General features: G+C 41.6%; 1 protein-coding gene across 6 annotated transcripts; it reads left to right on the top strand.

Moving 5' to 3' along the window:
* Window positions 1-21,194, top strand: TM6SF1 (transmembrane 6 superfamily member 1; the record flags this gene model as incomplete). Of its 6 annotated transcripts, none has more annotated exons than XM_082321998.1 (10): window positions 1-129; window positions 2,355-2,458; window positions 3,801-3,898; window positions 4,878-4,981; window positions 5,869-5,951; window positions 7,360-7,481; window positions 11,903-12,007; window positions 14,145-14,237; window positions 15,248-15,367; window positions 21,003-21,194. In XM_082321998.1, exons 1-10 carry the CDS (start codon window positions 38-40, stop codon window positions 21,192-21,194), a joined length of 1,113 nt encoding a protein of 370 aa, XP_082178124.1. In that variant the 5' UTR covers window positions 1-37. The 6 variants fall into 6 exon arrangements, with proteins under 6 accessions (XP_082178124.1, XP_082178126.1, XP_082178125.1 ...); XM_082322002.1 differs by lacking the exon at window positions 1-129 and adding an exon at window positions 2,203-2,273; XM_082322000.1 differs by lacking the exon at window positions 15,248-15,367.
* Between the last annotated feature and the right edge of the window lie 1,452 nt (window positions 21,195-22,646).

The following is a 22,646-nucleotide window of genomic DNA, read 5'->3' on the forward strand; positions in this document are numbered from 1 at the left end:
GGGGCGCAGAGGGCGGCCGCCGCCTCCCGCCGCGGGGATGAGCGCCTCGGCGGCCACCGGCGTCTTCGTCCTCTCCCTCACCGCCATCCCCGTCACGTACCTCTTCAACTGCCTGGCGGCCGGCGGCAGGTGAGGCGGGCGAGGCCGGGCGGCTCCCGCCCTGCGGGGAAGCGAAGGGAGGGCAGCGGGCGGGCGGCGGGGGTGAGGGAGGTGCGGGCGGCCCGGGCAGCCCGGCGGGTATTTTTAGCGGCGGCGCAGGGAGAGGGCCGCTGCGGCCGCGGGGCTGAGCGGGACGGGGCGGGAGGCGGAGCGGGGCAGCGGGGGGCGCGGGTCGGGCCTCGCCGCGGGCAGCCGGGCGCCGGCGGGGAGCGGCTCGGGCGGGAGCGCGGCGGCCAGCGGGGACAGAGCCCCGGGTCCTGCCCGCGTCCCCTAACGGCAGCCGCGCCGGGATGCAACCGCGGAGACGCGAGCGGGGCTCCTGGCTGGGAGCCCAGCCCGGCCGCTCGCCCCGGCACCCTCAAAGCTGCCGGTTTCGCATCACCTGAAGCGCGTCCCGGTGTCCCCGGAGCCCGGGTCACCGCCGGGGCTGGCTGCTAACGCCGAAGGGACAAACCGGCCCGCAAGGTACCGCCTGGCCCCGCCGCAGCTGCGCCCGCACCCTGCCTGGAGCGGCGGGCGCTGGAGGCCGTCCCGGGGCTCTGCGGCCCCCCCGCCCCCGCCGTCAGGGCATTCACGACCAAAACCCAATTCTATTTAAAAACGAATGGAAGAACTCAGCGGCCTCAGACGGCTCCCGAGCCGCACGCTGCGGGCACCCCGTAAGACGTGCGAGTTTTAGCTGAAAATGTCCATATGGCCTCACTCTGGCAAAAAATAGGATCTAGACCGCAGGTCTGGAAAAGAAAGGTCTTTTCTCATGGAAAACCCAATATACTTAAAGGTCCGTGTGGCATTTTGTGATCTCACAGCCTGGGGTGTTTTGCAACTTTACTGCACAAGTATTTGGTGCATGTCTTTAAAGCTTTGCTACATCTGTTCCTTCCTCATTTTCCTCCTTCTGGCCGATAACTTAATTTTTTGTTTCTCACTGCTAGAGAAATGCCGAGTAACACATGCCGACTTACTTGATTCATTGCCAATATTTATTTCAAATTGATAGACCGCAGTGAAAAGTCACTGCAATATTAACAGCTGTAAAGGCATGAAGAAATTCATCACTGGGAAAACAGACTAGCAGAAGATTCAAACCATAAAATAAATCAACAAGCTAGTACTGCTCATCCTGACTCAGAAAGTATGTGTGTATATATTCTGAAATATTTGATCTTGCAAATTTTTTGCGATAATTTTAAGTCAAGTTTTGCTAAGGCTGAAATTGTGATAGTATTATTTGTACACACTGTTTTCTTGACACAGAGGGTAGTATTATGTGTAAAATCACGTACCAGATATTTTCAGCTTATGCTTCTGGACTTTACCTAACTTTCCCCTCCTTTTTTTCCCATACACAGACACAAAAGTGAAGACCGAGATGGAGAGTCTGTCTTAAAGAGAACTAAATACAATTTACGCACTTAGAGCTATAAACCAATTTCAGACTGATTTCCTTAACTTGCATTTTCTTGGGGAAGGTGACAAATTTGCTTTGTGCCAAAGATTTTTGCGCTTTCCTCCACCACCACTTGACATGCACTACCATTATAGCCCCGTCTTCAGAGAAAAGGTCTTTTCTGCTGAGTCCGCCTGTGTTGATTACGGACCCCCCGCACGATCCTGCCTTATAGGGCCGGAGAGATCTTTGGTAGCACTTCCAAAACTGGATATTAAACCTAGATCCATCATAGGCACTCCCCACTGCTACTCCTGTTCCTTGGGACTGACGTGTTTTATTTGTGAACATGTAATTTCCCGAGTAGATGATTTATTGCTGAGGTTAGACTAAATATCCCTAATGATCCTTTTCAGCCTTGAAATCTCTGTTTTTGTGACTTTCACCTCTCATTGGCCTTTAAGTTTTCCATCATTTTTGTTTATTTTTGCAGATACCAGCATGAAAACTGATTTTAGTCAGACAAATCTAGACTCCTGGATATGTTGTTTATCTAGCTATTTTCGTATTTTCTTTTTTTAGATGACCACATGTGAAAAGACAGGCACATAAATTCTGCAAAACTGTAAAATGAATACTATGACAGACTATGCGATGGACTTTAAAACCAGCCCTTTAAAGTATTAAAAGTTACTTTAAGAGTATGTGCATTTGAGGACAGCTGGTAAGAAAAGCTGAAGAAACAAAATTCTGTCTCTTTCTCTGTCTTTCTTTTAAATTCCTTTTCTTTTTAATACTGTTACAGTTCCTGGGCAATCGTTGCAGTTGGATTGCTGGTTCTGGTTTTTATTGCTCTGTTGGCCCGTGTTCTTGTCAAAAGAAAACCACCAAAAGACCCGCTGTTTTATGGTATGTCTTGGTAACAACGAAGCTAAATTGAGAAAGTGTTCATTTCTATACATGATGCTATATGACAGTTATTTCAGATTGAACATTTAAGGCATGGCTTCAGAACCCAGTCTGGTGAGGTGCTAAGGAGCCAAGAAAGAAAGACTGGGGCAAAAGGAGGAGAAATAATGCTTCTTTTGAACCTTTTTATTCTTCTCAAATAGGAGATCCAGCTTAGGGACAAGCCAGACCTCCTATTTGAAAAGAATAACACTTGAGCTGGGCTGTGAAAATGTTTGAAATACTGTCATACCTGCTCTGTTAACATCCTCCTTGTACCAGGACTTAGGCACTGCAGTAGACCTCTCACGTGTATCTCATCCTGAGCGGACTCATTTGGGATTTTTGGATCTTTTGGATCAATGGCCTCCATGGCTTGGTTCTTCCTATGATTGAATTCCTTAATTCTCCCATTTTTATTAGGCTTCTGTGTTAACTCATCTTTGTGATATATAAGAAAGTTCAAACCACCCCAACTCCTGGCTCAGGCTGTCTGCAGGCTCTGGCAAACGTTTCCATATTGATACTTTGCCATAAAAGAACAGAGATATAGATTACTTTCTAAAAGGAAACCTTAGCTCTAGTTTACCTTATAGCAAAAATCTAGAAGAAAAAAACCTGCTGTTTTTTGAAATTTTACAAGATAGACCCATAGGCAAAGCAGAGTACAAACCACCCGTATTTGCCCTCTGTCTTCCTCCTCATTACAACTCTTAGGCATCTGTCCCCAGTGTTCTACAGGAGGCTGGGAACTCCCGGTTTACACTGAAGTCAAAGGAAATAAATAACATAAACCTACCGCAAATAAGTTTCCTCTCTCAAAGGAGTGACTCGCTAACTTGCCAGATAGGTCTCCTATGGACTGCTGTGGCTAATGCAGTTTGCCTCGCTCACCTCCGAAAATGGCAAGTCACATTTCCCTCTCCGCCTCCTTTTTGTTGTCCTTTCTCCTTTCCAAGAGATGACGACAGTCAAGGTTGTATACTTCGTGTGACCAAGATTTTTGAAAGGCTACAAAGTCCTTTCTGCAGACACTGACTTTCCATGGAGGCTGTGCCTACAGCTCTACAGAATTGCACATTCCTAAGAAAAGCTTCCTGGGAACTTTGTTGACTAACCACTAATTAAAAAATATTAAGCTATGTGGGAAAGTCGTATTGTATGTTAAATACCTGTGACCTCAAAGTAGATGCATCTAGTTCAATAGATCTCTGCCTGACTGAATTTATCGGACTGTGAAGCAACTGCGTGATTCCAAATCTTTATTAATTTATTATTTTTTTTCCCCTTTATCTTATTACAGTTTATGCTGTATTTGCCTTTACCAGTGTAGTGAATCTAATAATTGGACTGGAACAGGATGGAATTATTGATGGATTCATGACTCATTACTTGAGAGAGGTAAACAATTGTTTGGCTTACAAACGTAAACAAAATCTTCACGATAAATAACTTGGTATAGTATTTGTCACAGAAAAATAGCCGCTTACACATTCAAAAGGGTCGTCTTGAATTTGGTCAGTGACCTGTTTCATTATTGTTATGGACAAAACCTTCACTGGCTTGAAATCACTGACTCATTTGGGAAAAATAGCGTGCCTTTCAAGCTCCAATGTTATTTCACTTAGTTTAAGTAATACTGTTCTGTATTAACTTCTGTGGGAACTGAATAGACTGTACATGTTTGCAGAAGGCCATAGATACTCAGCACTCAGGAATGGATGAGTACTTCAATACCTAAATGTGTTGCCAGGAAGGAAACAAAATTGCTCCTTTATTTTTGCCTAATCACTTTACTAAAAGGAATTAAAGTAGAGCTAAAAAATGATGATGCCAGATACCTAGTCAGCAGAATCTGATGGCTGCTGAATATCAACATCTACCAAAAATAGCTCTGTAAGAGCTTGATATGAAAGTCACTGAAGTCATTGAAAAGATTCCATGAACTTTAGCGTGAAATGAGTTGGACCTTACAAGGTTATACCTCGTCATCAGTATATTCAGTGCTGTTGTAGATCTCCAGGTTGCTAAATATATCTTTATTTGTTCTATGTTTAATGTGTCTTTATTTCGTAGCTTTTATCATGAAAATATGGAAAAGTAATATTTCCATAATGCAGCAGAAGAATGCTGACAGTCATACATAGGAGTTTTCCTTCCATCTTGCACCCTATTTTGCAACTATAGAACTGATTTAATTATACCTGATCCTACCTAAATCAGGTTTGTGGTTGGAAACGTGTATGGTCAGTGAAGAGCTGTACCTCTGGATTGAAAGAACATCCGTTACTTTTCTGAAATTTTTTCCTGCTGTTCTTTATTAATTATTTGTTATTCTTCCTCTAATCATTGTATCTTTTTTAACATAAATCTTCCCTAGGGCGAACCATATCTGAACACTGCGTATGGCCACGTGATCTGCTATTGGGATGGCTCCGTTCATTATCTGATGTATCTGTTGATGGTGGCAGCTATTGCATGGGAGTAAGTAATTTTGATTTGTGTACTGTTTACTTTGCTTGCTCTCTCATGTAACCTACAAAGGGCTTTCTTCTCTATGCAGTATTTACATTTTTCTTTCAGAACTGTTTCATGTCTTAGGCCAAAGCAACACTATTAAAATTTCATTACTTTCAGGAATTGCACCAAGTTACCCTTTCTCGCAGCTGAATAAGAAGCCCAGCAAATGCATTGAGTTGTAGTCTGTCTGCTTCACTCTGCAGCAGAGAGCATAGCCCGTCTGCATGCTTTGTGTTAGTTAAAGGGAACGCTTAAAGACGATGCGCGTTAAAACCATGTGTGAAAAACAAATTTTTTTTTCAAATAACATATTTATGATAGGAATAATGTATTGCTTAGCATGATGATGATCTCCCATCCGTGTTAGAGCGTATCATGCACTTTAAGAGAAAAAGGTTATTTCTAGAGATTCTTATGTTTCTTGCTGTTGAATAAAGAGTTTGAGAAAATAAGTACTTAAATTACAGAGGCAAATGTACCCACTGGTAATAGAAGCATTAACAGAATGAAATTAAATATTAATTCATTACTAATTCTTTTATAGTCTTGTACAACCTGTGATGTGCAAAATCATGCAGTCAGCCTTCAGATGAGTGAAACATAACAGCAAATAACTGAGTATGCACAAATCCTGTACTGTTCATGTGATAACCTTCTCACACGTGAAAGTAGGATTTCTCCATATCCCCCTCTCAGAGGCAAGAATCCACTGCTGACTTGTGGTACAGATTTTAAAACCTTTACTTACTAAGATACAACCATGGCAATTAGTATAATATTTGAGGGTGATTTGGGGTAGGGGATTTCTAGGGATGGTGCAATAATTATGTCTTGTTTTCTTTTTTAAACAGACAAAGCTATAGAACCATTGGCCTCTACTGGCTAGGTTCCATTATCATGAGCATCATTGTCTTTATGCCTGGAAACATTGTGGGTAAGGACATAATTTATATGACTAACTTTTTCCTATGAAACATTTTCTAAATTCAGCATTAGGTTATCTATATTTTACTGCAGTATTGGTTCCTTTCTGTAATAATATGAAAGGTGAATTTTAGGAATATCAGTAAAGAGATGCAAGATATTTCGCAATTTCAATATGAAGAAGAGAAGATGGAGACCAGGAGAAAAAAAAAAAACTTTCAATTTGCATTGCTGTCAAGGAAAAAAAAATGTATCGTATTTTGTTATACCCATTAGGCTTTCATCCAAACTAGGTTTAATTTAAGTAATGAGACAATAACTGTCTCTTAGTATCATAAAAATATAAATCTTCTTTTGCATAAAATTTCCGATTTACTTAATAGTCTGACTTTCAAGCAGCTTACAAGAAGCATCCAAATCACCTTTAAAAGTGAAATCTGGAAGTTATTCTATTTTCAAAATAAATTTAACATTCCTAGATTTCTAACATAAATCAGTGCATAGCTGTGCTGCTAGCGATTGAGAATTGTGATAAAAAATTTTACATCATTATTACTGGCAGGTGATCCTTTAAGAGTGCCACCCCCTATAAATTAAAGATTTTCTTTTTAGCAAAGCTTAAATTGATGCAAAGTTGACAAGTGTTCAACTGAGAAAAATGTGCATGTGTCCAAATCCTGTAGTCAGCTCTAGAAAAGCTCGCTATGGCCCCACGTTTTATGACAGGGGAGGAATATTCATGGTGCAGCCTGGGGCCAGTCCAGTTCCCTCCTTTGTAGATACACATGCACTACAGAGAAAACAGGCAGCAGATTTAATGCGACAATATCTCTTCCTCGTTCCTCTAGGGAAGGCTGAGAAACTTGTTCTCATGAGCATGCCTTCTGCTTTCCTTTCTGACACAAGAGAGTAGCCAGTGTAAAAGACACAATTTTTTGTGATTTACCTGGGCTGAGGATAGCTCTCTGAATTTACGTCTTGTCCTCAAATACAGGCCTGTAGGAGAAGTCAGGACTTTGGAAAACAAACGCAATATCAGATCTTAAAAAATGGATGCATTCCTTTTTTCCATTATTTCAAAGAATGATGTCTCTATCTGAAGCAGGTTCCATTAAGAGATTTCAAAGCTGTCCCATCCTATAGGATTACCTAGTGCAGAGTGACTGAGGTGGCTTCTGTCCCCTCAAAACCCCCCTAATTTCTGAAATGGCCGATAGGCTCTCTGTCACCTGTGACTCCACCGCTATTGAGCACATGATTTTCAACAAGATTTGTGTGTGGCTTTTAGCAGCTATTTCTCATGTTTTATGTTTACATTACCATAGCTGCTTCAGGTTTGATATAACATAGGATATTTTTTAAATCTTCTGCAACATAGCTTACAATTTCTCATACATCTTATAATTGTTTTTTAACAGGCAAATACGGAACAAAAGTGTGTCCTGCTTTTTTCTTAAGTGTACCATATATTTGCCTTCCCATATGGGCTGGGTTCCGAATTTATAACCAACCTTCGGTGACTCACGACACTCCAGTCAAGGTAATATTATTGTATTTAAGTGTTGGCTACTGTTAGGAAAACTGAAATATACTTGCTGTTTCTCTGAGTTTTATAGGCCACTCGGTGAGTATGGAATGCACTGTAACTGTTCACTCTTATGGCAATTGCTGCTGGGCTGTGTAGACACTGTAAAAATATCTATACGGCAGGACCATTTTATTGTAGTGGGATAAAGAAAAAGCAAAAGAATCTCATGTTTAGAGTAAATAACGCATTTTTTGCTGTAATCGTGTTACTATCCTCTATCTATGCAGTTTCTGACTATTTCAATTTCTTAGCTGATGAAAATATTGACATATACCAGCTTCATAAAGAACCACAAAATTCTTAGAGAAGCTCTGCAGGAAAGTATTTTTCTGCAGATGACTTACAGATATCATGCAATTTAATAATTTTTTGTATGTGCATTCTGCAATATTAGATTTTAGAGGTAAGACATTGTACATTAATTGATAGGAAAATTATTTACACACTTTTTACTTATTGAAAAAACCCTGTAAAAATAATGTTTACTTAAAACTCCTTAGACCTTTGCCTTTGAATTTAATAGTTGGGCTGTTATAAGATTAACTGAGCAATCAAAAAATGCAATAATAGCTTATGCACTGTTCTATTAAAAAAAAAAAAAATCCCTGCAGTACAAAGCGCAGAACAGATCTTTAACTCTTTGTTGCTATAAGCAAGCCATCTTATTGCCACAGCACACCATATCAGTTGTAAGTAATATAATCAATTAATATTTTTGCATGACAAGAGCTCCTGAGTCTCAGACAGGTTCATTCTGTAACTGAAAACACAGACGAAGGAGTTGGCTGGAGGGGCGTAGCCTATGGCATGGAATAACAGCAGATGATGCTCTGACAGGTTTTCCCAGAAGTGTATGAAAGATAACATTCAGCCATCCATCCATGATTCTTCAGTAGGAAAGAAGGGTATAGACAGATGTTCGTATCTCCTGAAGTCTGAAGAACTGCTACAGAATCGCCACTTTTAGGGCAAATCCCTATGAAAGGCAAATTGGGGGAGACTTCAGGTGTCAAACCCTCTTCTACCCTCCTGCATAAGCTTATAGGAAACGGCATGTCCCATCCCAAAGCAATTTGAGCTGATTTACTTAAACGTGTCACTTCTGGCCAGAAATACTTTCTTTAGAGTCATCAGGGTAGAGAAGTTGAGTGTAGTTAAAGGTCGTGATGGCGGTTTTGCCATATATATTAGTGAGAACATCCTTTGCGTGGAGGATGGGTGAAGGTTTCAGTTTGTTTTCCTAGTGTTGAGAATACCACAGAAGTTGCTCTTAGAGAAAATAGGTGATGGACTGCTTATTTGCTGCAATATAGCTGTGTCTCCCATGCTTATCAGGAGCTAAACTGCTTACCTAGGTTTGATATTTTACTTTGGTATATATTGCAGAGAAACTTAGTTTTTAAATTCTATTTCAAAAAGAGAGTGCATAAAAAGCTGGTGATCTGAAAATTTAACATTGCACTTCTTGGTGAATCCTTTCTTGTAAACCTGAACTTCCTTGCTCAGAAGGTCGTAGAAAAAGCCTTGATTCCTTTCACTCGGGAAGTGAGTCCCTTCCTAAGTAAATTCATTTTTAGTAATGCTACTAATCAGTTAGCTAATCATTGTAAGTCCTGAAAATATTTAGTTCTCTTTCAATAGATCATTTGCAATTAGTTGTAAAATTGAGCTTTTTTTAGCTATCATTATTCGGAGTTGGTATTAAAAGCTTTAGGAACAAAATGTAGTAATGCTTTTATACATGATAGTGCAAGTATATAGAAAAATACTTACAGAAAGCAACGGAAGCAAAGTATGTTCTGTTGGCTAAAGTATTCATTGCTATAATATTATTACAAACCAGTTAGTTAAAGAAAAATCACTGTGGGGACAGAGAGGAGGTAATCAAGTTTTGGATGTTTTCTAACAGAGGTGGGTACATGGGAGAAGAATGGAATTATGCCCTCATTTAGAAACAAACCAAGCTGTGCTGCAGTATTTACAAAGCCTGGCAGATTTATCTACAAGTATATCAGCTCAGAAAAGTTTAATGTAATTTAAAATTCATTAACAGAATTAATACACATAAATTCAGATTTGCACATGAATTCTGAAAGGACTGACTTATATGGACAGCACACAAGATTATTCAGATTCCTTGAAACTCATTGTGTAAGGAGCCTCTCAGAAGTTACGGAAAATAACTTTTTCCTGGAAGTGAGAGAAATTGCAAAGCGTGCCTGCACGCTTCCTTGCTACACAAAAGAAACAGCAGGGTTGGTGAGATCTGTGCAGAGTTCAACGTTGTTTGCAACAAATGAGAAACCTGTGGCAGGTCATCTCTACTTGGCCAGTGTACTCAACACATTTGAGCATGTATTGATGTGACTTTGCTGTGTAAAAGAAGGGTAAGGCAAAACTACTACGTAGCTGAGATCTGTCAGCAAAGTGCATGCTGTCTTTCAAATGCTTGCTTCTGCTTTTTTTTTAAGCTTTCCATTTTTATTTTGTTTGCATAAATGTAGGCACAGAGAAAAAAGGTGCGAGTTTTCTGTACCTTGGCAATTTCACAAACTCGTACTGCACCAAAGGTTGTTTGCACTAATATTGGCTTTGTCTCCAAAACCTGTAAGTACAAAGTTCTGCTGTAGCTTTGTGATCACAGTAAATATGCACATTCATTTAGTATACCTTTTGGAAGGAGGAGTGATACTTACATATGTAAGCTTCATACTTGGACAAAAATGGAAAGAAAAATATTTCAACCCTCAAGCTTTCCATTATCCTTAGGTAGTCTACATCTGAAAATGATTTGCAACTCAGCAGCCATGGGAGGCCTTTGTCTTTCATAGGGATAAATACTAGAATATAGACATTCTTTGCAGGTAGTATTATAAACATTTCTACACTAGTACTTTAAATACTGTGAAGTGACACCATACTGCCAAACCAGACCTGTTATTTATGTTTGAAAAACAAAGAAAGGTGTCACTTTTTTTTCTGAAAAAGATCCTTTAAAAGGAAAAAAGAAATAGTTTTATGAAAGGGACGGCCTGTGTGTTTAAAATAGCCTTATTTTTGTTAAACCACAATTCAGATCTTGCAGTTCATGCTCAGGAATTGTGCTTGCAAAATTGGTTCTCCTGTTTCAATAGCTTTATTGTGAGTATCTTGATCCCGAGTGCTTTTAACTGTGCCTCTACATCCTAATTATTGTTTTGTGCTTTGAGGACAATTCCACAAGTGTATAACAGGAAGGAAATTGGGTTTTTCTTTTGCTGTCTGCATGCCAACACATGGCTAATAAAAAGGAAGAGGAAATGAGTAACATATAAATGGGGAAGTTTTCTCTCTGAATTACAGAAAGATACTCTGATGTGCTTATAATTTTGTTTGTGACTACACAGTGCTGAAAGTGTACCTCAAATTATTTCCATGGGTCTTGTAAGTTTTACCATGTAGGCAAAGAGATGACTTTGGTTCCTCCAAGCCATCTTCCGTGTTAGATATCTATGCGGCCTTTGCTACTGTGAACCCCTCACATCTGCCCATGCAGTGCAGCAGGGCGATTCCTGTCCCGAGGCTGAGGAAAGGAGGCACAGATCAGATCCAGATGCCGAGAAATGCTTCAGTACCTGTCAGAGGAATCCGTAGCGTACAGTAATAAAAGAATGAAAGGAGGGTTTTCCACATGCTCCATATGCACACACACATTTCATTCTCTACTTCTACTACATGTTAAGATATATTATTTGCTCACTGAACTCAGCAGAGAACTCAACTGGCCACAGAAAAGCTTTTATTTTATGCCAGTGATATTCCATTAATTTGAATAGTGCCACAGGCTGCTGAAAACCAGCATTCACTGTCAACAATGAGATGGACCCTCATTTTGCTGTCCCTCCAAAGAGTCCTTTTACAAAGCGTATTAGATTCAACTTCAAATGTTTGAGATAAACCTACATTCCAAAGCTTTTCTACATAGGGACATTCAGGAAAATTAATTCAAATTAACAAAAGACGCAACTTTGAAGAAGTTAGTTATGCTGCTGTAAAGCCTTATGTGATCGCAGAGTGAGAGTAGTGTTCATTTGATCTAGGTTGCTTTGGAAGTAAACTAATCTGTATTGAAACGGCTTTAGTTGGATCCATCCATTTCTAGACTTTATTCAGATTAATTTTCCTTACTGCATCCTAGAAAGTCTCAAGTCACCTTTTAGATGTGGAAATCTTTCTGCCTCTGAAATCAGTGGATAAATAAGGTAATGTAACTGAGCACTAACTGCATCTATCACAGTGTGTCACTGCTTCACCCTTCTTGTAGTGACTGCTCTGGAGTTAAATACATCTCATGTGGAACGGGAGGTACTCATTGAACACGTTCTGTGTTGCAGGTGGTTCAGGAAGTCCAGAAGAAAGGACTCTTAAGACGACCAATAGATTTAATGTTAGCTGCATACCTCATTCTAGCAACGGGGTTTTGCATATTTAGGGGCATGGTAAGTTGAAGATATTTTAATATTCTAGCCTCTACTTTTCAGTCAAACTTTTAAATTCGAAATCATTGTGTCTGTGTGAAAAAGTATGTACATTTTGGTTAAGGGAAGTCCTGTGACTTTCAGGATTGGAATAGGCCTTAGATATATATGGGACAATTTGATTATTTATGATAATTAGTGGTGCTTTGCTTCTCCATTTTGCCCTGTGTAAAGTATGTTTTTCAAAAGAAAGTAGGTGCACAGTCACAAGAGTAAATAGCATCCCAAGTGCGGATCAACATGACCTAAAACTGTTTTCATTAGTCTGATGTTACATTTATGTCCAAGAACATGGAGACAAACCAACTAAGTTAAATCTGTATTCATGTTTTTCTAAACAGAGTTGCATAGTTAAAATTATATAGGAAGCCAAGTTAATTTACACTGCATGAGGTAGAGGAGAACATTTCCACCTGAAAAAAAAAAAAAAAGATTTATCCACGTTACCTGAACAACACATGTTGTTTCTACTTACCAAGTGCTGATTTTTTAAAAAATGTTTGCTTTTTAAGCATAGTTGATTGAATTAAAATTTCTGAGGGAATGTATCAGTCCTGAAAATGCTTGAGGTAGATAAATCCAGTAGTAGGTAAATCTAGCCTTTTGTCAGCTCTAAAGCATTTTCTGTCTTAAGCAGAAGGGAAGGTGTACATCATTAGTGAACAGAGCTCAAATGTTTAGGTGCCTTAGACAACTGCCTGCTTGCTTGATTTGTAGATCTGATCCTGTCTAGAATAATTCAGGTAAGAGGTGACAAGTACCCAAGCAACATTCTATTTACCTAGCGCAGACTGTCCTTTTGTAGTTCTGCTGCTCACAGTACTCTGTCATCTTCTGCTGTTTTGCTGAAAACTTGCCTTTCAAAAATTTGTATTTTTCTTCTAACTTGTCAGACTGCTTCATTTCTTATAGATGATGCTCTTCAGAGCACCACTGATGCAGGTTAATCAGCTGTTTTACCTGTAATTTCACTGTGGGAAATGTTAATCTCATGCTCCAACATCTAACTTGGTTCTGCAATCCCACTCCTTCATTTCTCAGAGGAATTTTTTGTTGACTTTGAGAGGTCATTTCCTTATATATTTCCTTTACCAAACAAGAACTGCTTACTGGCTTTACTTACACATACAGAGATCAACTGAACATCTCTATGTAAGCTGCAGTAACCATGATTTTGCGAAAAAGCTAATAAAACATAATCCATTATCGCCCACCCAGACCTCCCTCTTGGATACCCATGTTGGAAAAGAGCAGGGAGGAATATCCACTGTTTGTAAATCTTTGCATTTCCTCCTCAAAGTCACACAACAAATACACATGAAATCAAGTTGTGCAAAACTTACTGTTCAGTCCTGTAACTTAGGCATTAACTAATGCCTTGCCATAAAACATTTACAGTGACAGCTATTGACACAGATGGCTGACTCATTTTAGAAAAGTATTTTTTGTAGCAGGAGTAGTTCGTAGCAGTTTTAAGGGCTACTATGAAAAGGAACTACTTTTGCAACTGGGTCTCTCTTCATGTTTATTGGGAACTTTGTTCTTTCTAAAGGAACGTGAAATCCAATAATCTCTCCTTTGCTACTCTCTTGTTAAAATTATTATTATTTTAAGTAACACCTGTCTCTCTGCATTGCTCTCCACTGCTACCTTGCCACAATGCAACACTTTTCTCGGCCGACATCCATAGCTTGCTATCCTAAAATTGGGTGCTTAACCTGAAGTTTCCACTGTTTGAGCAATTTTCCATTGGAAAGTTCATTTGCTGGGATCAAAGTCTGTTTATCAGAGCAAATCAATAGCAATTATACTTTTACTAGAACATAGCCAACTAACTGAATTTGCTTCCAGTCAAAATGTTTAAAGCAGGCTGTCAGCATTTCCTCACAAACCCTCTGAGCAGGAGCTGAGAGGAGGCTGCATTTCAGCTTTTTAGTTGGTGATCAAATGGATCACCTTTGCAACAGACTTTGAGCAAGCCTCCAGGGTAGCAGTGCTGCAGATCCCTAGTGAATCTTTAGGGCTGGTGACAGGTTTCAGGTTAGCTCGTTTTAGAACAAATTCTGTGTTCACGGGAAGTTTTAAAAATTCTTCTTAGATTGCTCTGGATTGCCCTGCTGAACTCTGCCGGCTATATATTCAACTTCACGAGCCTTATATAAAAGATCCTGCTGCCTATCCTAAGCTTCAGGTAAAGCATTGACTGTGGAGCATAGAGTGTTAAGAAGTGATTTGTTAACTGGCACAAAGATGAAGCCATGGGTTTCACAGATGACAAGATCAATAAGGGAAGTATTTGTTCATGGCAAGTTAAACGGTATTTCATATTTTCTACTACAACCATTATAGGGTACCAACTCTTCGTTGTGATAAACTTAGATACAAATCAGTTACCTATTGTTACACATCCTAATTACTCAGGCTTCTTTTAATATAGTCCATGAAACAGATCTGCATGCTTTTTATGATCATTCCCCTTCCTTAGAAGGGCAAAGGAAACTTTCAGTCTGGAATAACGGAGCCAGAACGGGGTGTAGTAAGAGTAGAGTCCTTAAGCTCATGTTATGCTTCTGTCACCAGTGACACGCTCCTTGAAACATGACAAACCCTATTTACACAAGCATTGCAGAGGAGGGAATGTTTTCCTTTAGTTTTGTAGTAATTGCAAGGCTGCCATTCTTTTGCCACCCTGGCTGCTGCACAGGGGCAGGGCCTGAAGCGGTAAGAGGATTCACGAGTGAAGCAATGAGCAGAAACCAAAGATCTCTGCTGGACCTGGTCTCTCTGGGAAAGGGGTGGCTTGGGTAGATCTCACACCTCCCAGCTGAAAGTGCAATGGAGCTTGAGAAGCGGACACCCGTGTTGTGTTGGGCACCGAGTCAGGTCGAGCCACGCTTATTGGCATGGTCTCAAGATGGGAAGGGGTAGGAAAACACGTCCTGAGATGAAGAGGGTTTGTATGGCCCAAAGAGACAACAGCCATCAGTATTAGTGGAGGCCTTAGGGTAGGTGGATCCAGTCAACAGCGTCCAGGTGTGAAACTCTTTTCTCAAATAAGTTATAGCTGCAAAAAGGCCTGGGAATCATTGCTGCAAGGAGCGTAGTTTTGAATAGTCTCAACTCCTCAGTCAGCAGCTGGCTAATTTTTAAATGCATTTCCCTCACACTGCAAAGCAACTAATATTTCTGTTTAAAATGCAGATGCTGGCATATATGTTCTACTCTGTGCCATACTATGTGATTGCTCTGTATGGCCTACTGGTGCCTGGTTGTTCCTGGATGCCCGATTTAACCCTTATACATGCTGGAGGACTAGCTCAGGTATTTCTTTGTAAAATGTTCACTCTTGAATTACCAAGTAATAAGTAGAGAACTATAGAATAAATAAGGGGCCTAGGGCTTGATCTTCCCGTGTGGGTTTTATAAAAGATGATCTGAGTTACGATGGCATATCTATCAAAAAACTAATTTAAGGGAGTGGAGAATCAAAGCTATTATATGTCTCTAATGCCTGCATTCTTGCTTTAGTAGACTTCTCTCCTTACGCAGAATCTTTTTATTGGGCTCATTTAAACCTTATTAAGCACCATGCACTCTTTAGCTGAGGCCATGAAGGAAGCCTGTATTAAAGCTGTAACAGTCAACCATGTAAAAAAACCCAAAACACAACAGAACAGTAAAATACATTGTTTCCATAGTATGCGTTGGCCAGCTAGGAAGTCTGAAAAAGACAAATGGAAGAAAGTATCCACTAGTCACACAAAATGAACAATATCCGTTGATGGTGTTGCTAGAACACTGGGAACCTCCTGGGCCACAAACCACAGTAACACTTAAGACATGCTGGTGTCGCCAAAGGCAGACCAATGATCATACTTTCTTAACTCATTCTGTTCTGGTTCTCTGAAATAAACAACCGTAGTTAATTACTAGATGGCGCTGATGGTTATGAGAAGACTGGTCAAAACAAAAAAATTCAAAAGGAACTAGTAAATGACTTCTCATGGCATAGAGATGACCATTTAACAGTTGAGACAGTGACAACTGATTTGTACTGTACGTAGGGAATGAAACGTGCTCTGAGCATCCAGCCAATGCAGAAAATATGCACATAATCCTGCAACAATAACGAGAACACAGGCACACGGCAATCGGTGTAATTCAGGTACCACTGTTAGACAAACACAGACCAATGCTTTGGTTCCCGGGCAGAGACAGCAATCGTGGATACGCACTACAATCCAGCTTAACTGCCCCGTAAGGATGGGGAGAGACAGTTTATTTTCTTTTTGTGAGCAACTATCACAGAGAATATGACTTTTTTTTTTTTCTTTCTTAAACACACCAGTTTATAGAGAATCATGAATCACCAAATTATATTAAAACAGAATCTGGCAAACATATTAATGAGGTTTAAATGCTCAAAAGGTATCATAAATACCATACAACTGTGTTTGGCCCAAATCTAATCTAAAAAAAGCACAAGCTAGCTAAAGTAGGCAAGCCAGTGTCAGGAACCTCTCTCTACTGACAGATTACTCAGGTTTCATGAATTCCCCAGACAGTCAGGAAAGAAACTGCTCCTTCAGAGATTATTTAGCACAAGGAAAAGTAAACCAGAAGTCAGAGTGTGCTGACTATCACCATCTCGCAAGCTTACCAGAAAGCTCAGCCTCCTAGATTGGAGGTGATTTTTGGGTGGTTGGTTTGGTTTTGGTTTGGTGGGGTTTGTTTTGTTTATGGTGTTTTTTTTTTCTTTTAAATGTTTCCCATAACAAACACTTTTTTTTTTTTTTAATGGCGCTTTGCACCTTTTAGCTGTATGATTAATAATACATGCAACATTTTGTTGCTGAAGTCTAAAACCCCCTCTGTTGTCCCTTGTGGTTTGGCTTCAGGATAGTGCTGATTTACACATTACACAAGGAGAAGAAAAGCTCCTGGTAACCCAAAGCTAACGCTCAAAGCTTCCCATTTTACTCTTTAAAGCTTGTCCTAGGCACAAGCAAGAACCGCGGGCTGACAAAAACTGATTAAGAGAACTGTATGTTGCTGCATACTCCCCACATTTTATCAAATTCAAAAAAACATTTAAGTTTGCGAGGGTTTTTTTGTAGTTTTTACTTCAAAGCACTGCAGAATGAACTTCAGTCATCGCACAACTGAACAGGATTTAATTGATTTGACTTGGTGAACTGTGAGTAACCTGGGACGAAAAATGTGTGTGACAACGAATTGAGGACTCCTTCTATATTATTTTTGGTTTTGGTCATTTTGAGGCACAAAACACACTTCCAGGTTCGTCTACTGTTTTCTCAAGTTAAAACGTTGTCATTGATAATTAAAACATACATAGTTACTGAAACACATTTTACTTTCTATTATGCACAGAGGTCCAAAAAAGATAAATATCTAATGTGGAAATGGTGGGCATCGCCCCTTGGGAATGAGCACTGCCCCTACAGATGGGCAGTGTGGAGATTTTAATTATTTTTATTTCTATCATTATGAAGTATGTACTTTTTACAAAAATAAGTCTCCAAATACCATGTAATGCATCTAAACTAAGAACCTCTAAAAGTGCCTAGCCTTTCACACACAAAGAGAAATATTTACTGTTTTTCAGAATTACACGCAGCTGTCAGCTTGAATTATTCTGTTACTAACATTCAGACCCCAAAACCAGGTTGTCACCCTTACTGGGCTTTCTGAAGCTTCAGGAGGAGCTCTAAGTGTCACACGACTAACGTACCAGGAGTTTTGATTATACAAAAGGGTTGGAACAGTCTCTGCGAACTTGATAAAACTGGCATTTCCCTAGGCAAGGGAGCCTCATGAGAAGCACCACAGCCCTGCTACCCGAAACTATTCAGTCTCACCAACTCTCCGTAGCCCACTTCCCTACTCTCTCAGATGCAGAAAGTTTTTCTCTACTCCTTCTCCCTCTTAAGTGTTTTCCTTAATCCTGCAATTTTTGGTGTCTGGTTTGTGTAGTGCCTCTTGTCTACAAGGGAACCTAAACCCAAGGAACGTATTTTTCTAGGTTACTCTCTCCCCACTCTATTTGATGGCTTTCCTTAGGCTCGTAAGACCTGGTCCAAAGCCCTCTAAAATGAGTTACAGCCTTTGCCCGATTTCAGTCAGTTTTAGAGAGAAGGCACAGAGCGAAGGACCCCTAACCTTTTTCCTTTGTCCCTAGCTGGAGGGCTTGCTTGGCCGCAGCGTAAGAAATATTCCAAGTATTGCCTATGGTTAGGCTACAGGCAAAAAATATTGTAAAAAAAATCCAACCCCAAACTATTTCATACAGACAAGAAGCTTAATGAGTAGCAGGCATACGCAAGTTGCAGTTGTCAAGTTGAGCAGTGCCACGTCCAGCCCCAGGCAGCTTCCAGTTGCTGGGGGGGGCCTGGTCAGCAGACGCCGAGGCTTCGAGGTTAGCAAAGGCTGTACCTTCAACGGATAAGGCTACCTTGGAAGTTTACTTGCAGCATCTTATTTGGTTGATTTCTCAGCCAAGGTTTAAGGGTTTGATCCTCAAAATTCTCCACTTAAGAGAGGGTTCAGTAACAGAAAGCACCAAGGAATGGCCTGTTCTCTGAGAGGACCTGATCACGGTGAGGTAACACAACAGGCTCAAGGTTGCTCTCGCTTACCGCAATGCCAGCCTGTTGCGCAATGGGCGCCGTGCCGTGCAGTAACTAACAGCTCTTGTCTTACTGCTTAGAGCTACGGATTTGGTGCAAGTCTGCCTGGCACTTGAAAGGCGAGCGGGACTGGGCCGGTGGTGAGTGAGAGGTCTGCTTTTAAGACCCCCCCCCCTCCAAGGGGGGCAGGGGGAAAAGCAGCAGCAGAGTACAGTCATGGAAAGGAAACGTGAGATTAAAGACATAACACAATTTCCACAGAGGCAAATTAAATTTAAAAAAAAAAAGTTACTTTAACAGACCTAAATATCCTCCCTGGTAATGAAAGGAAGCAGCAGTGTGTTATATTGAAAAACAAGTCTAATAAACAGTAACTTCATTATATGGTGCATCATTAGCTAGTAAAAATCTTCAAGGGCTACAAATAGAACAAAATGCTTCTGCCTTTTCTTTTGATAATGCTCAAAGCTCACTAATGTGCCACAACTCATGTAAGAGACAAGGCCACACAATAAGGCTTAGATCTTCAAAGGCATCTAGGAGGCTGGGGCAGCTCTGGGTCTCTCAGAAGTGGGCCCTTACAGCTTTTTCTGACAAGGCTTACTATGAACTTATTTACTGTCAACTTACTATGACGCACAGCCGGCCACTCTTGGAGACAGGTGGGCCTTGCAGTCCTCCACAGAGAAGTGCATAGCTCAGCATCCCGTTCACCCCAGAAGAGGCTCTAAAACACTAGCAGGAGGCTGCTAGTGCCTAGGAAAGCATTAGACAGCCCCAGCCCTCCTACCTGAAGCCCAATGGTGGCCAGCTGGTTGCTTGGGAAACTGCCGCCTCACAGGGCAAGAGGCCTGTGCTGCCAAGCACTGCTGCTCTGGCTGCCGGGGCTGAGATGGCGGCGAGGCGAGGAGAGGCGAGGAGAGGAGGCGGGAGCCGCGCGAGCCCACCCAGGTGCCACAGGCAGCGCCGGCCCGGGACAGGTGGGAACATGGAGGCCGCACCGCAGCCCGTGTTAGGAGGCTGATATAAAAAGGCTGGTGATAGCGTGCCCCTCAACAGCTGTTTACTGTGTAATAGCTATTTACAGAAACACGCTAAGTGGCACTCTGCTGAAGTGTGTTTGTACTTCATTTCTTTGATTACTCCGTTTCCCGACTCAGGTTTGCTAGATCAGCTCTCCCTCTGACGTGGTTAGAATCACCTGAAAACGGATTTCCCTTTCTGTTTCGATGTATGGTCTCAGCCCAACCTGTTGCTAGAGGGGTGTGTATTAAAACACCTGCCCTGTATTCCATTTTCTACTTTGCTAACCGTGAACAGAACTGTGTTCTTTCTGAGGCCAAAATAACTCCCGCTGAAGCCAGAACAGAGGACGTGATTTGGCCACAGTGTACTCCTCTGCGTTACTGAAATCCTGGTGTCCCTTTCTCCTGCTCTGCTTAAGATCACATTGACGTTTGTCTTCTCCGATCTCCTCCACTGCTAACTAACTAAATAATAAGAAAAAAAATTGGACACACAATAGTTAATGTGAACAAGCTGTGGCTTGAAATAGCAGGTAACAGATGGAGACAAAAGACAGCGACTATCCTGACGCTTCTATCTTTAAATGTTTGTTTATGCTAAAAATACGCTTCAGCCCAGCGAGCTTGTCTTTGCGTATAACCTTTGCTGTAAACCGAACCTCTACTTCAGAACTGCCCCCGGCCCAAAAGCCAAATATTGCAGATGTTTTCTGAAATCATCAGCTCTGGGATCAAAATCTGGAAGACTGGGTTTTAGAGTCAAAAAACAAAGCAAAACAAAACCAGAACTAACATAGCTTCCAAGATTTTATTTTCTAACTTTATTCCGAGCGAGTGCCCGTCTGCTTCCCCTCGATGCCAAACACGGCCTTCCCGGGTCGGTGGGGCTGAGCCTTCGGAGCGCAGATCTCTAGGGCGATGCCCACCTCAGCGGCCGTTTGCCCGGGGAAGGAGCGTGGGCGCTCTTGCGTGAATAACCACCTACAGGCACGGGTGGAGCCCTGCACCTGATGTAAAGATCAGTGCCGCCCTGTGCATAAAATAAACCTCCTACCACGGCACTGACAGTTCCTCTTACGCCTCTTATACCAAGACATTAATGACCTTAGTTTAGGCTGTATTTTTATACCGCTGTGCGAAAGTATGACAGATAATTCTGGAAGAAAAGGGCTGGCTTGGAAAATGTCACTGGAGATGCACACTTGCATGCAGATTATGCTGTCTGTCCAAAATACACATCGACTTTACCTTTTTTTTAATATATACGTTATATACACACCACAGGCTCAATTTTCCCACATTGGTGCTTCTCTTCATGCTCGAACGCCTTACATCTACAGAGTCCCTGAAGAAGCAAAACAGCTTTTTCTGATATTGAACGTAATGTATGGGATTCTTCCCCAGCTGTTGGCTTACAGGTGCGTCAACAAGCCAGAGTTTTTTATGAAAACAAAACAAGAAGAAAAAACGGAATAGCACAACTGTTTTCAGCTCCTCCGTTTGGCTGTGTATATAATTGGGCTGGGATGTAACTGAACTGCTCCAATGGAACCCGAATGAAGCGTGTAAGGTGTGTAAAATTGCACAATTGTGTAAAGTTGCACGGTCTGTTGTGTTCATCCTGCTCAAAAAGGGAAAATAAAGACGACTGCCTTCAGTACCACTTCTCAACATTTTGACTTTGCGCTGCAGTGGAGTTGCTACTTCACATAGCTATTTTTAAGTAAGCTGCTTTGACAGTTTTAGCAATACTGCATGAAGTTAAATAATAATAATGATGTCAGTGTTTAGCCTCCACACAGTGAGGAATATCAGTGCTAGCAATCCCTACACAGAGCTACTGTAGAATGCGAAGGTCAGTATTTTGAAGTGTGAAAAATTACCATACATAACTCTGTCACATGCACATGTTTTATTTGTCCAAAGGTACGTCTCGTGGGTCAGCCGTGTTAAAAATCCCAAGAAATCTTTTAAGAAGCAATCAACTCTTACGATAAGACTCCATATATGATAAGCAAATCATGTAGTTTTGTTAATTCTTTTAAGGGTTCACTTCTGCAAGGACTGCTCATCTGCTTGAAGTCAAGCAGGTGCCTACCAGCCCTTCTGAGCTGGGCGCGGGGGGCCCGACACCCCGAGCAAGCATCAGGCCTTGCGCGGCAGCGTGCACTTGCAGAGAGGAGCGGGTCTGGGCCGAGTTCTCCTCTGCAGCTACTTTTGCTAACGCTGTTGGGCGATCAACAAGTAGCGGCAAATACAGGGACCGCGGCTTGTGTCGTTTATGTTTCTGTTTGCAGTTACAACTATTTCTATGACTTCTACGTGTATCTATACTAAAAGCAGTACATTTAGTGCCTTTGTCACAGATGAAATTAGCTGATGCATTTTAACTGGAAACACTTTGGTTTGGGATGTTGACTTTTGGCTGTTTTGATTTAGAGAATTTTAATTTTCTTTTTAAACCTAATGGGTAACAAGAAAGCATCGGCTCACGCGCATGCGTGTTGCACCCTGCACAAGGGGACTTGCGGAGCAGCCAGCAATCCGTGCTTGCGCCCTCTCCCGCTGCACGCCGCGGTGCGGGTCCCGGCAGCGCTCAGAAGAGAACCCGCGGTTCGGTACCTGCGGCCGAAGGGGCAGGCCCAAAATAACCCCCGCACACGGCAGGCGGTGCCGCTCGGCAGAAGGGAACCTAGCGCCCCGCCGCCCTGGCGTGGGCTCCCTCCGCGTCCGCTGGGATTCGGGGTAGCTCCATCCCAGTCCGTCCTCCCAAGAAAACGAGCCCAGGGCTGGTGGGCTGCAGTAGGACATGCTGGCTCGCCAACGGGCATCTGAGCCTCCGATGTTACTGCTCATGTTTTTAAAGAAACTTTGAGTACATTCAAGGTGAATTTAATAACCTCCTGTTATCCAGAAAAGGCAAAGTAC

Source organism: Platalea leucorodia (genome assembly GCF_965183815.1).
Source record: "Platalea leucorodia genome assembly, chromosome: 9".
NCBI classification, from domain to species: domain Eukaryota; kingdom Metazoa; phylum Chordata; class Aves; order Pelecaniformes; family Threskiornithidae; genus Platalea; species Platalea leucorodia.